General features: G+C 36.8%; 1 protein-coding gene across 4 annotated transcripts; it reads right to left on the reverse strand.

The window, feature by feature from the left end:
• Positions 1-1,340: 1,340 nt before the first annotated feature.
• On the reverse strand, positions 1,341-13,986 carry LOC103972986 (actin-related protein 6). Of its 4 annotated transcripts, none has more exons than XR_010501426.1 (8): positions 13,105-13,986; positions 10,861-11,080; positions 10,727-10,790; positions 3,196-3,280; positions 3,048-3,098; positions 2,096-2,158; positions 1,774-2,018; positions 1,341-1,642 (listed from the first exon to the last, which is right to left on the reverse strand). XR_010501426.1 is itself a non-coding variant. In XM_009387418.3 (7 exons), exons 1-7 carry the CDS (start codon positions 13,797-13,799, stop codon positions 1,968-1,970), a joined length of 1,218 nt encoding a protein of 405 aa, XP_009385693.2. In that variant the 5' UTR covers positions 13,800-13,986; the 3' UTR covers positions 1,691-1,967. The 4 variants fall into 4 exon arrangements, 2 of the variants coding, with proteins under 2 accessions (XP_009385693.2, XP_009385692.2); XR_010501425.1 differs by having other exon boundaries at positions 1,341-1,654; XM_009387418.3 differs by lacking the exon at positions 1,341-1,642 and having other exon boundaries at positions 1,691-2,007.
• Between the last annotated feature and the right edge of the window lie 471 nt (positions 13,987-14,457).

Here is a 14,457-nt window from a genome sequence, read left to right on the forward strand (position 1 = left end):
CTCACTATAAGTTGTTGTGGCATCACTGACTATTATATATTAAGTTCAAACAAATTTAGGAAATCCAACAGCAACACTTCTTTCAATATGCCACAAATATATTAGACAAAGACTCTCTTTATCCTATATCCCTACATCGATAGATACAAGAAAAATACAAGAAACGCAAGAAAGTCAATAGAAGATTTACATGATCTAACATATTTTGCCTAAGAAACGCAAGTTCTTTATAAGAGAAAAACTAAATATAAAGGAAGTTTCTCTTATAGCAATCTTAACTCAAGTCCCAACTCTTCTACACCCTCTTATATAAAACTAAAGAATCATTTTTTCTAACTTTCTAGTCTGTCTCTCCCTCTCATCAAAATCTTACGTATATATCATATTTATAGAAATAATACTAATTTACTAAATACTTTTCTTTCTATTTAGATTCTTAATCGAAATATAATCACATTTTATCAAGGAGTTTGAATCTAATTATAAATTAAAACTCTTAATATATTTACTCGTCCTAGCAATTTTCTCACTCAATGCATCTCTTTCATGAAAATCTGAATGATGCAACTTTATTATCTAGATTTCAACGTTATCGTTATTATCCAAATGATGCAAGTTAGACAAAGAAGTTGGACTTAGATACTATGTTTAGTCAATTAGTATTTTAGAACATCAGATACCATCATACCACAGGTATGATAATATGAAAGAAGAGTATGTTCAACGAGTATCCAACAAAGATGTTTCTATATCTAAACCATAATTTTCTTGGATGATCTTCAATTGTTAACAGAGCTACCGATTTTTTTATGACATTATTTCTCCAAAGAAACAGAGAATTTGAAAACGAAGGAACTTGTGACATAAAAAATTCATGCCATTGCTCAGTTGGAAACCAGTATATTTGTAATCCATAGAATCCATCTCGCCGGCATCCTTGTGCCAACATCACACTTTCTCAATTCCCATAAAATTTTGGATGAATACATAACAATTAACAACCATAAAAGCCTAATAGTTCATTCTAGAAATTATCTTTAAGTGCTCAAAGCACCCAGGATATTTAATCTATTAGATTATAGCATCAAAGAAGAAAGAGAGCCACGGACATTGATGTGTGGTCTTGGCGTTTATTTTTAAGGCTATGGAAGCCTTGAGATGGGCTCCAAATTGTCAACAAAGCATATTTCTTTTTGGTTACAATTGCACTTATGCATCACTATTTACATATTTGCAGGAGGGAAGTCCCAAAGGTAATATAAGTTGATGTTGAAGAAAGACCACTATTAACGCATTTGCGGGAAAGACGTCGAAAACTATAATAGATTATGTGACAGACATCTCATAAATTATAGCCCATGACACAAATAATACTAAGAATTCTTGCACAAACAATATCATATCAGCTATCCTTTTGATGACGGCCTTTACGGATGCACCGTAAAGATACCTAATAATGCATAAAGAAGTAAAATAAACCTGAACTGGAATCATAGCTAGCCAGCAACCACAGACAATATAGCCCTTTGGTAAGAGCAGAACACAAAACATGAAATTGAACATTGTGGATACACAGGATCGTCAGATGATCCTAGGTTGCCTACATCCTTGTTTGATGACCCTCTGCTGCCTATCCCAAGCTCTGAAAGTGTCACTAACAAGCAAGGTAAAGTGTCACTAACAAGCAAGGTGCAGCGTGAAAATTGCAATGGATATTAGTTAGTACAGCACTTTTTCAACAGAAATAAAAGAATAAATGGACTGCATGCTCACCTAAATATTTTCTCACCCCAGCTAATGCATGAATTCTAGCCGAAGCTTTGTTTTATACAATTTGGCACTAAAACCATATTGACTGATATCCTAAAGCCTAGACATAATCGAATATTCAGTGAAAAAAGCGACGTCGACAGCGGGGTGATCCAATCTCTTCATATTCGGACTTCGTGATGCACATTGATTCAAATTCAGGACTGGATGCCAACAGCGAACCACCTCGCCATACACCTAGAATAGGACTGGTCATGTGGCGCAAACACAACAATTAGCTTTAGGCAAGAAGATTCAAGGGGAACGGAACATAAAGAAGTCATACTCTTCTTGTGAAGTAATCTTCACTTGATAATCATCAGGCACAAGAGGTCGAAGATCCCTTTCTCTGTAAGGAGAAAAATAACAAGTCACAGAATCCATACCTCGTAATATGTTTAACTACAGATTCCAATTGAGCTAATTACAGGCTTCTTATGAACTGAACCATACAAAATGGCTAGCATCCTGAGATATCTGCCAAAACAGTTTTAGTTATTTGTGCTATGCCTCGTTACTTTATCTTTGGTATTCCCCACTCATCTACCACGAAATATGTTTAACTACAGATTCCAATTGAGCTAATTACAGGTTTGTTATGAACTGAACCATACAAACTGGCAGCATACTGACATATCTGCCAAAACAGTATTAGTTATTTTTTTCAATGCCATACTTTATCTTTGGGATTCCCCACTCATCCAATTATACATTAATTTCCATTGCTGAAATTTTATCTCCATTTTGTAGCAGCACATGCTTATGATATCTATTATATCAACAGGTCTTATTTGATTTTCCTTTCTCGCCAATTAACAAAGTTTATGACAAATGATAATTTAAATTATTTTTACAACAATAACTGTTTCATAACCAAGATCTTATATGATGTCAATTATTTCATAACCCTGATAATTCCTGAACTTTTGTAGTTTGGAACCAAGATTACCAAAGTTTGTCGTACCGTAGCATATTGCTTGGTACGGACGGTACATATCGATCTGATAAGGGATTGATACGGGTAATACATCAGTATGCCCCCATGTACCATGTGTAGGTACGCTCAGTTTGGCTCGGTACAGCTCAGCACATACTGTACAGATGGTCGGTACATCGGTATGGAATGGTAAGACGAACTATGAAGATTACAGCCTATGCTAGAACACAGTAATCACTGGGAATGACATTATCTCAAAACACAGAACTTGGTCAAATGGAGAATGTACACAACGTCTTACAGTCTTTCAGCAAAGCGAGGAAATAATGAGCTTCCACCAGTCAATATGATGCTGCAATGACAATCACAATCAATAACAAGTAAGAGTTCCTGCTTGACCATAAAGTAAACTAGTAACTAAACTTGTGTATGGAGATTATTCCAATTACCTCTCAAAGAGCACAGGGTGAAGAAGAGGATGACAGGCATTTACAGCACGGAGTATGCATTCAGCTAGTCCAGCTTGGTTCATACCTTTCGAAATCCAAAACAAAAATTCTCTGCATGAGTACTTTTTAGGAAAGAAGTTCAAAATCAATTGCAGTCCTTTATTTTAGTTGGATTGGTGCCTAGAAAATAAACTTTAGATATTTGATGCTAAAATTTGGCAAAATTTTTAGGATTGATTGGTAAAATTCTACAGAAAATAGGGTAGACCGGAGCTCTTACGCAGGACCTGGGAAGATAAAACATATGGGGCCTTACAGCAAGGAAGTACTACCCCAGACTTGAGCAGTTGAACCATTTCACCAGCCACAACTTAAATTTCTAAAACCAAGTTACACTAGAGCAACCTTAACATGGTTCCACAAATCATCCTCTTAGTTATACAAAACGTAGAGTCCTTTCCTTTCCTAGAGCAGTACTTACAAAAATTTTTAGTTTGAAATGCTAGCAGTGAGAATCACTCCTTTAAAGTTCCAAGGGACTTAAATTAGTTCAGATGGTTTCATAGGCTCAGTGGAACTCATCTGACCCCTTTGAAAAAGGAAGAAACATATGATATACATACAGTTTAAAATGGTTGCAGCATCAGTACTGGATACATGTCAATCATCAATAAGCTTTGGGGATTTTTCAGATATGCTTCCGCTGCCTCTTCATGTATCCAAGATTTTGAATAATTAAATCAAGGTAGGCAATTTCGAATGATACCGCCCGTTACGGGTGGTACGTACCGGTCCGACGGCATACCGGTACGCGGGCCGCCCGCAACCGGGCGGAATGTTTAAAAGCACCCCGTATCGGACGATACGGGGTAATATAGGGCGGTAACAGTCGAAATTTTGACTGTTACCGCCCGGCACAACTCGGTAACGATCGATTTCGATCGTTACCACACTATAACAGTGCAACAGTGCTCCAAAGGTCAAATTGACTGTTAGAGCCCTTTCTCATAGTATTTAAACATTTCTCCCCTCTTTCACTCCATTAGATTTTCATACTCTCTTAAACTATCTCAAACTTTTTTTTCTCTTATAAACTCTACAAAACAACGATTTGTGAATTCAATCGAGGTTAATTTGGGAAGATTAAGAGGAAGAACTTTCTAATCAAGAGGTATGTATTCTCTTTCTTTAATTAGAGAATAATTAAGATCTTTAATATTATGATTAGTGTGTTTCATGCATATTAAATATTGAAAAATATTTATGATAGTAAAATAAGTTTAATTAGTTTTTATTAAAATTATTTAATGCTGCGATTAGTCATTTTAATGATGATTTAATCGAAATTTATTCGATTTTATGACAATTCAATGTGTTTAATACCTATTAGGATGTTTTCCATGTTTATAGTGTTGAAAGAAAAATAATTAGTGAAAAATTAACTATGTTAATAATGTAATTAGTGTATCTAATAACGATTTTATCATAATTTGAATCATATTGGATCAAAATTATATATTTAATGTTTCTTTTATGTGTTTGACATATATATGATGGTAAAATAGGTTTAATTAGATTTTATTAAAGTTATTTTATGCTGCGATTAGTCATTTTAATGATGATTTAATCGAAATTTGTTTGATTTTATGTCAATTCAATATGTTTAATACCTATTAGGGTATTTGTCATGTTTATAGCATTGAAAGAGAAGTAATTAGTGAAAACTTAACTATGTTAATCATGTAATTAGTGTATCTAATGATGATTTTATCATAATTTAAATCATATTGAATCAAAATTACATATTTAATATTTCTTTTATGTGTTTGACATATATATGATGATAAAATAAGTTTAATTAGGTTTTATTAAAATTATTTAATGCTGCGATTAGTCATTTTAATGATGATTTAATCGAAATTTGTTCGATTTTATGTCAATTTAATGTGTTTAATACTTATTAGGATGTTTGTCATGTTTATAGTGTTGAAAGAGAAGTAATTAGTAAAAATTTAACTATGTTAATCATGTAATTAGTGTATCTAATGATGATTTTATCATAATTTGAATCATATTGGATCAAAATTACATATTTAATGTTTCTTTTATGTGTTTGACATATATTTGATGGTAAAATAGGTTTAATTAGGTTTTATTAAAGTTATTTTATGTTACGATTAGTCATTTTAATGATGATTTAATCGAAATTTGTTTGATTTTATGTCAATTCAATGTGTTTAATACCTATTAGGGTATTTGTCATGTTTATAGTATTAAAAGGAAAGTAATTAGTGAAAAATTAACTATGTTAATCATGTAATTAGTGTATCTAATGATAATTTTATCATAATTTGAATCATATTGGATCAAAATTACATATTTAATGTTTCTTTTATGTGTTTGACATATATATATGACAGTAAAATAGGTTTAATTAGGTTTTATTAAAGTTATTTAATGCTGCGATTAGTCATTTTAATGATGATTTAATCGAAATTTGTTCGATTTTATATCAATTCAATGTGTTTAATACATATTAAAATGTTTGCCATGTTTATGGTGTTGAAATAGAAATAATTAATGGGAAATTAACTATGTTAATCAGGTGATGATTAACTATGTTAATCATCATTAAAATCTAATGATGATTCTATCATAATTTGAACCATATTAGATCAAAATTATATATTTAATGCTTTGCCATGTTTATAGTGTTGAAATAGAAATAATTAATAGGAAATTAACTATGTTAATCAGGTGATGATTAACTATATTAATCATCATGAAAATCTAATGATGATTCTATCATAATTTGAACCATATTAGATCAAAATTATATATTTAATGCTTCTTTTATATATGTAATATATTTATGATGATAAAATATGATTAATTATGTTTTAATAAAATTATTTAATGCTGCGATTAGTGAATTTTGATCGATATTTGGTAAATTTAATATGTTTATACTTTATAGTTTATTTGATTTAAATTTGGTAAGATCATGGCACCAAAGGAACAATCACATGATGATGCATGGGTTCATGCCCGAAAGATAGATAGGAACCATCATCATTGGTAATGTATTTATTGTGACTACATTGGCAAGGGTGGAGGAATAACTCGGGTGAAAATGTATTTGGCTGACGGGTATCCTAATATTGCAAAATGCAAGAAGGTTCCGACGGAGATCCGTAAATTATTTCAAAGAAAGATACAACAAGTAAAGGAAGATACATTAAAAAAGAAGACAAGAGTTGAGGAAGAATATTATAAGGCTGCACAGGAACCAGTTTATGATCAGTATGAGAGTTGCGGCGATTAAGTCGACTCGGATCTCACAGCTGGGATTCGTGCATCATTAGAGCATCAGTATATGGTCGATGAAGCAATGAGGCATCGACGACCTGACTCACAATTAGAGCATGGCAATGGTAGTGGAATCCAAAGGTCGGCCAACATGAGGCAACCAACTACTCCTTCTCAATTAGGCCGAACTAGTAGCATGAGGTATGGTGGACTCCGTGGTTTTATGAGAGGTCTTGGCAAGAGGTCCGCACCAGATATTGTTGATATTTATTCGCAAGCCTATCTCCCACAAACAGCGAAACAGACATAGATTGACGATGCATACACAAAAGAAAAAAAACGGGATATTGGGAAGGCAATCTCAAAATGGTTCAACTTCCACAGGATTCCAACCAACGCAGCCCAAGGTCCATATTATCAAAGCATGGTCTCTTCTATTCAAAAGTCTAGCACGGGGATCCAACCTCTAACACCGAAGGAGATTTACGACGTGTACTTAGATGAGGAGGTGGCAGAACTAAAGGATTGGATCAAATCCTTCAAGAGGCAATGGGACGAATATAGGGTGACACTGATGTGTGATAGTTGGACAGGACCAACAAGAATAAGTATCATCAACTTTCTTATTTATTGCAACAGAAGAGTGGTGTTTCATAAGTCCGTTAATGCTTCTGAAAAGATCCAAGATGCAAACTACATTAAGAGCATGATGGACACTATAGTAGAGGAGATTGGACCACAGTATGTTGTCCAAATAATAACCGACAATGGAGCGAATTTCAAAAAGGCTGGTTTGCAATTGATGGAAAAAAGAAAAACTTTGTTTTGGACTCCATGTGCAGCTCATTGCATAGATCTAATGCTGAAGGATATTGGTGAGTTGAATGCGGTCAAAAATTGTGTAGCTCGAACACAATCAATTACAAAGTTTATATATAATCATCATTGGGTCCACGCTTTAATGCAAAAGTATGTAAACGGTGAGATACTCCGACCTGGAATTACTCGGTTTGCTACCAATTTTATTGCATTAAAGTCATTACAGCAAAAAAGGCATGGCTTGAAGGCAATGGTCACCTCACAAGAGTGGTCTGAACCTAGATATTCAAAATTGAGCAATGGAAAGAAGATAGAAAAGTCCATTCTTTCCTCTAGATTTTGGGAGACTACGGCAGAAATCATAAAAGGTGTGGAACCACTTTATATTGTTCTCCGTAAGGTCGATATGGACAAGCGTCCACATATGTCGTATCTTAAATATATGCTGATTTCAGCAAGAGAGGAGGTCAGGAGAGCATTTAAAGATGATTTTAAGGCCGACCAATACGGACGGATCATTGATCGTCGGACCGAAGTTCATATGAATCAAAATATCTATAATGCAGGTAAATTTATATTCAGAATAATTTAATTTATTATTATTTAGATAAAAAAAATCATACTAACAAAATTATGTCTTGCAGCATATTATCTAAACTCGACAATTCAATATCGATATGCTCTCGGAATGCAAAATGATTTCCTAATGACACTAAGAAATGTTATATATTGGCTCTTGCCAATCACTACTAATGCAACCGATGCTCTTATGAAGGGTCGATTATTTCGAGAAACAGTTGGTTCATTCTTCGACGTTGTAGCCATATCGTGTCGTTACACTATGGATCCTGGTAAGGAAAAGTTATACATATTGATTATTAATTATATTTAATGTTAATTATTTGTTATGCTAATAAGATCTTATTTATATCTTTTTGCAGTCGAGTGGTGGCTATAATTTAGAGGGGATGCACCACATTTAAGGAAGGTTGTCGTTCGTGTACTTTCACAGACAACAACATCTAGTGGTTGCGAATGTAATTAGTCAACGTTTGCATTGATTCTTACGAAGGTTCGCAACAAACTCTCCTACAAACGGTTAGAAAAATTAGTATATGTCAATTATAACATGCGACTAAGATTGCGATGTGCTAAGTTGGATAAGGAGCCAGAGGAACCAGATATTGATCCCATTGACCTCCAATTCTACAACGAAGATTCAGAGCCAATGTTAGATTGAGTTAAAACAGTAGAGAACCGAGGATCCTCTACTTGATGAGGCGAGAGATCCTTAGCGTCCTTCACGTTTTATCACCGAGGCAATAGAAGAAGAAGAAGCACAACCCCAATAGGTGGAAAATCCCCCTCGATTACAATGTGACAGGAGTCAAACAACATCGAGTCAAACTACTCGAGGAACTACAGACACCCAATGGTCACAGTCGTCCTCTCAGCGTGCAAAGGCAAAGGGCAAGGCAGTAGCATCAGTTGCATCGTTGGAAAGAATCGAGTCAGGCGACGAGACACCTTCACAATCACAATCAGCAACTCGTTTGGTCCAGAGACAAGACAGCAACACGGACAGTTGTGCCTCAATGAATGATGGCGATGATGCCGGGCAATCATTGGTCTCGTCTACATAACTTGAGGGTGGTGCATGGACTGAGGAGCAATATTTTACACATGCCACCCAAGATTCAGATCATGGAACTCGACAAGGTACTGGTCAAGTTTATGTGCGGAAGGGGAAGAAGAAGGCAGTGGATGAATTTGAGCAGATACGACAGAGCCTACATGATATAGACACAGAAATAAGCTCATCATATTCACAACCATCGTATTATGGAGAATCATACGTGCAACAGCAGTATGGTGATAGTTGGTCATCCTTTTCTAAGCAACAGTATGATATAGAGCAGCAGATCAGTAGCAAAAGTAGAAGCTCTGACATTCACCAATATATGCCTCAAGAACTGCCTCGGACAAATATGATTCATGACGATCAGCCTACGATCAGCACCACATTGATGCATCAATGGCATACGGTGTATCAATACACTATGTCATGGGATCAATTTCATGATTGGGTCCAACAAACATATCATATTGATATGCAGATGTATAGGATCGAGGACCCCGATCCACCACCCGTGGAGGCCTATCGTTCATTTTGGTGGTAGAATCAACAATCAGGTATATCTACATATGTGATTATTTAATTCATTTGAATTTTAGAGTTTATATTGTAACAAAATAGTCTAACAATTCAAATGATTTTTCTGTAGATATTTCAATATTTACAGAAGGATAATCCATAACGGACTGAAATACGAACCTTGAACAAGACTTCCTCAAAGTCCGAAAAAGATATGTGATACTATTCTTACCTAATTTACATTGATTTTGCTAAATTTATACTATTACCAAGGTTTGCCATACCGAAGCGTACCGCCCGTATCGGGCGGTACGTATCGGTCCGACAAGTTATCGGTACGCGGACCGTCCGGTACCGCTACAGAGCTACAGTATACTGTAGCACTGCTACAGTATAAAAATATAAAATTATTCGGTACACCCTGATGTACCGCCCGGTACACCGGTACCGTACCGTACCGAGCCCGGGTCGAAATGTCGGTACGGTACGGTACGGCGAACCTTGACTATTACTATATTTATTTCTAACTTAAAAACCCTATTCTAACTTTTTATTTATTTTCAGGTATTTTCGAAGGGTTTTACACCTTAAATTAGGTGTACCACTCGATACGCCATGGCGTACCGCTCGGTACACGGTATTGTACCGTACCGAGCCAATCTCGAAACACTGGTACGGTACGGTATTGTAGATCTTGAATTAAATCATACTAACATTTATAAGATGCCTTTTGTTCTAGTAAAGCCATTTTATTCTTATAATGTTCGTTGTTTCATGAAAATGGGCATGATAATTATTTCATGTTAGAATCATTATTTCATGCAATTTGTATTAAACATCAAATAGTCATCGATAAAATTAAATTCTCCTAAGCTCCAATGCCTGGTTCCTTTGCAGCTCCAAAAGCTATTAGGGAACAGAATTGCAGACACAGAGATGAGACAAGAATACACATCAAATGATGATATGAAAGCTAGAATATAGAGTTACTACAGTGTTAACATCCTCTATGCACATATATTGCAGCACAAGTACTCTGTCACACTGTCTGGCTGACAGATGCAAACAAGGGGGTCTGCTTTAATAACAATAATCCCAATGTTATTTACAGACAACAAAAAATTTTACATACCAGCATATGAAAATACTACTAGTGCAGATCAATGCATTGTGAATTTTTAATTCTTCGTAATAAAATTTCAACTGAATAAATTAAAATGTCATTTATAATTAAAATGCAACACTTACCCAAATCAGAAGGACGGAAAAGCATTTCAGGAACAAGGAAACGTTCATTTGTCAGGGTAAACTCCTGCACATAATAAAACAAATAAGATGGAACAGCTAGATAACGTTTAGAAATAAGAAATATCATAAGCTACATTTTGTGTCAAGTCAATTCTCCTCTGCTCCACAGATTTCTCTGCATTGTGTTGAGAGGGTGACATTTCTTCCTTCAGCCCCGAATCTGTGGATGAGCTCTCATATGGCAGAGAAAGGTACCTTCTTGCTTCATCAAAGTCCTTGACATAGCCTTTAGTATGTTCAATACCATCAGGGAGAACATATGTGCACTTGAAAGGATTGTCTTTTCCAGATCTTCTGGAGAAATAATAAATAAAAGAGAACAATAAAACTTAAGTACCACTTGTCATATGCTAAAGCTGATTATGATACAACATTGCCGATTCATATCGGCATTGTCTAAGACCAGTCTGATCTATGGCCAATATATAAAAGGAACAGGCTAGAATTAATCAAATTCAGCTGGACAGGAGAATGAGAAGAGAGGAGCAGATTGGAAGAATAAAGTAAAGCCAAAGAAACGCAAAATAGAAACAAAAAAATGACTCTGGAACAGAGGAGATATTGACAAATATAGTGCCACTGCAACAATTATATTTGCTGTTTGCCACCAGTGTTGGAATATTTGTCATTTGCCACATTGGGCTGTTCTCATCAGTGACCGCCTGGCAACACAAAACATATATGACATGCATATTTACAGTCCCACAAGTTTAAGGTGGAAACACAAAAGTAAAAAGTACAAGCATCAACGAGAAGATTACAGAAATATACAACTATGTGCAATCTCATCAAAGGCATAACCAACTTGCAGGGTTATACCATCCACATAAAGAAACTAACCATATTTCTCAAGACTGAACACTCCAACTGTCAATAACAAAATTATGTATTCTTCGATAAAAAAAAGTTGATCATCAACACCACGTAGTGCATTACATATAGTAAGTCCATATTTAAAATCCAAATACTTACCATTCCTCGCTATAAGCCTGTAGTATGGATCTGAAATTTGCGTACAACATTCAGTCATATCCCAAGTCAGATTCACAATGTCTAGAAACAAAAACAAAACCAAGCAACCCCACTATGGTCCATGACCATTAGACAATTCCAACCATAAGGCATCATTGTGAGATTTAACTTTCTGTTGCAACACCTGCTTGTCATTGATATGCCGAATGACTAAGCACATGAGAGATGCCACTAACAAGTTAATTGCCAGTTTAAAGCCTATAAAAGTCTTCTCTATATCCAGTCCAAAGCTTTTTAAATCCTTCTGTGGCTTCCCTCATATGCTAGTTTAGGATTATTATCTCTGTCAGAAACTTTTCAGGACTAGATTATGCACTTATCAAACAAAAGCTTTGACATTTTTTCAATTTCCTCAAAATTAAAAAAATCAATCTGGCTACAACAACTCGATTCTTTGAGTTCCTGGTTCTACCACATTTAAGCTCCTGTTTTCAATCCTTCAAAAAAAAGTCTTTGTTGAGTTTTGAGTCACGTGGTATCATGCTCTTCATGTTATTCACTCAAGATGTTCTCCCAGGAAAGCAAGACTTATCAAACACACTGTGCCCCAAAAGATACCTGTTATTATATTAACCTAAAATTCTTGCTTATATCTATCACTTCAATTTTCACAAGAGAGATATTGGAAAGTATATTGATCAAACAGTTAATCAATATCAGATATGGCTAGAAACCATTTCCCCAATTTTTCAGCCTAAAAGGGCAAATGTCCATACATGTTTGAACAAGGAAGGTTAGAAACAAGTTCTAAAAGCAAAGACAATCATCTCCTCACAATTTGTGAGATCTAAAGAGGTATGAGTATACTAATACTAGTGATACAATGTAACAAGCAAAAGATAAGACTTTCACGATCGAGTCAGACAGCAATGCTTCCATGCTATGAAGGCAAGATACGATGTTGCTGGGAATTGATAATTGTGCCTGTGGTTGAGCATGCAGCCAATAAGTAGGAAATCGATATGCAAAACTATAATTAAACATCAGAGTTTTGCCGCTGCAAAACTAGAAAGAGAAACTCATGACAAAACCACCGGGTACACAGGAATCCGCAATGCGAAACCATATAAGACCTGAGAACGTTGCCATCGCAAGAATTAGGAAAAGAATCACTAGGGTAGAAAAAGAAAGAAAAGAGATCCTACTCGTCAGTGAAGGCAACGACTAACCTGAGGTTCAGGCTGCTCTCATTCTCGGTCAACGATGAACGGACTCACGGAGAGCTCGTGGATATGGTATCAAGACGAAGAAAACCCAAAGAAAAGGCAGAGAAAGAGTCAGTTCACCTGGCGACGCAGAGATCGCGGGGTACATCGAGGGAAACGAAGCAGAGCTTCTCCTTGGCGTGGTCAATGATAAGGGTCTCTTCCATGAGGTTGACGGAGCGGTAGGAGACGAGCTCCTTGAGGTAGTTGGTGAGAGCCTTGCCGCCGAGGTCAAGGCGCCTGACCCCGTAGTTGAGGGTGAAGTTGTGGACCACGGGGGCGGCGTGGGTGAAGGAGAAACCGCAGTCCACCACGAGGCTGCACTGGGAGTGGGACTGACAGTCCGTGCGGCGACTGGCCTCATAGAGATGGACGAGGGACGGTGAGTCGGCCACGCAGAGGGAGCGGAAGCCGAGGTCCTCAAAGACGATCTCGTCGGTGGTGCGCTGGGCGGCCAGCGGGTTGAAAAGAGGCTCCACCAGGAGGAGCGAGGAGCGGGCAGGGTCCACACGGAGCAGGGTCCGAAGGACCCTTTCCCACACCTCCCTCTGGAGATCCGGATTGACGAGGTAGCCGCGGTCAAAGGGCCGTCGGAGGGACACGGAAGTCACGTCAGCATCGGCAGCACGGAGCTCGTCCGCCACCAGCCACCTTTTCGAATTGGCGGAACGGCCGAGGCTATTGGGGACGACGGCGATAGGATCCATATCTCCGCCGAAACCGGCCTTGCACAGCCCAGCCCCATTGTCGATGACCACGGCGCTTCCTTTCGACATGAGTTCTCCTCTCGCACTACCTCAGTCGTTATCTCCCTATGGCCACCACCTCGGACTCAGCCGCTGCCGCCGCCGCCTCGCGTCTTTCCTCCCCGGCCATACCTGTACCTTCGGGTTGGCTTCGGGTTGAAGATGTACGTCTCATATCGTCTCCAAGTGCATTTGTATGAGTCCGACTTGACTATGGGATCGTCCACCACTCGGATCAAACATTTTGAAAAATGTTTCCTTTTTTTTCGCTCACAGAAAAGCTACCCCTTCATATCATATCGTATTCTAAGACTAATTATATATATATTATTTTTTTTATAATTAATTATTTTTTAATTTTTTTTTAATTTTTATTTTAAAAAATTATATTAATATTCATATAATTACAAATGTAAAACAATTAGGTGCATTTACCATAATGATGTTAGTTGATCAACAAAAATATAAAAATAAATTATAAAAAAATAATTTTAACATTTGGTACTGGACGACGTCGATGGCGGACGGCAATGCTGCAAGTGCCGGTGGTGGCGGACCCCTCCCCCTTTGTATCGGCGTCGACGTAAAAGATGAGTAGTTACTGCCCTCTGATCCATGCTCTCTTAGCAACCTTTGCACCATGTTCGACCACCTCCCCGATGAGTGGTTGTTGTTGTTGGATGAGACC

This window comes from Musa acuminata, chromosome BXJ1-4 (assembly GCF_036884655.1).
Source record: "Musa acuminata AAA Group cultivar baxijiao chromosome BXJ1-4, Cavendish_Baxijiao_AAA, whole genome shotgun sequence".
NCBI lineage: Eukaryota > Viridiplantae > Streptophyta > Magnoliopsida > Zingiberales > Musaceae > Musa > Musa acuminata.

What these genes read in the sequence shown, in the direction of transcription:
- LOC103972986 (XM_009387417.3), bottom strand. Translation starts at nt 13,799, where the DNA reads ATGTCGAAAGGAAGCGCCGTGGTCATCGACAATGGGGCTGGGCTGTGC. An exon ending in TTTCCGTCCTTCTGATTTGG is followed by an intron (nt 3,281 to 10,726) that starts GTAAGTGTTGCA and finishes GGATTTCGAAAG; the next exon opens with GTATGAACCAAGCTGGACTA. An exon ending in AAGATTACTTCACAAGAAGA is followed by an intron (nt 2,019 to 2,095) that starts GTATGACTTCTT and finishes CCACATGACCAG; the next exon opens with TCCTATTCTAGGTGTATGGC.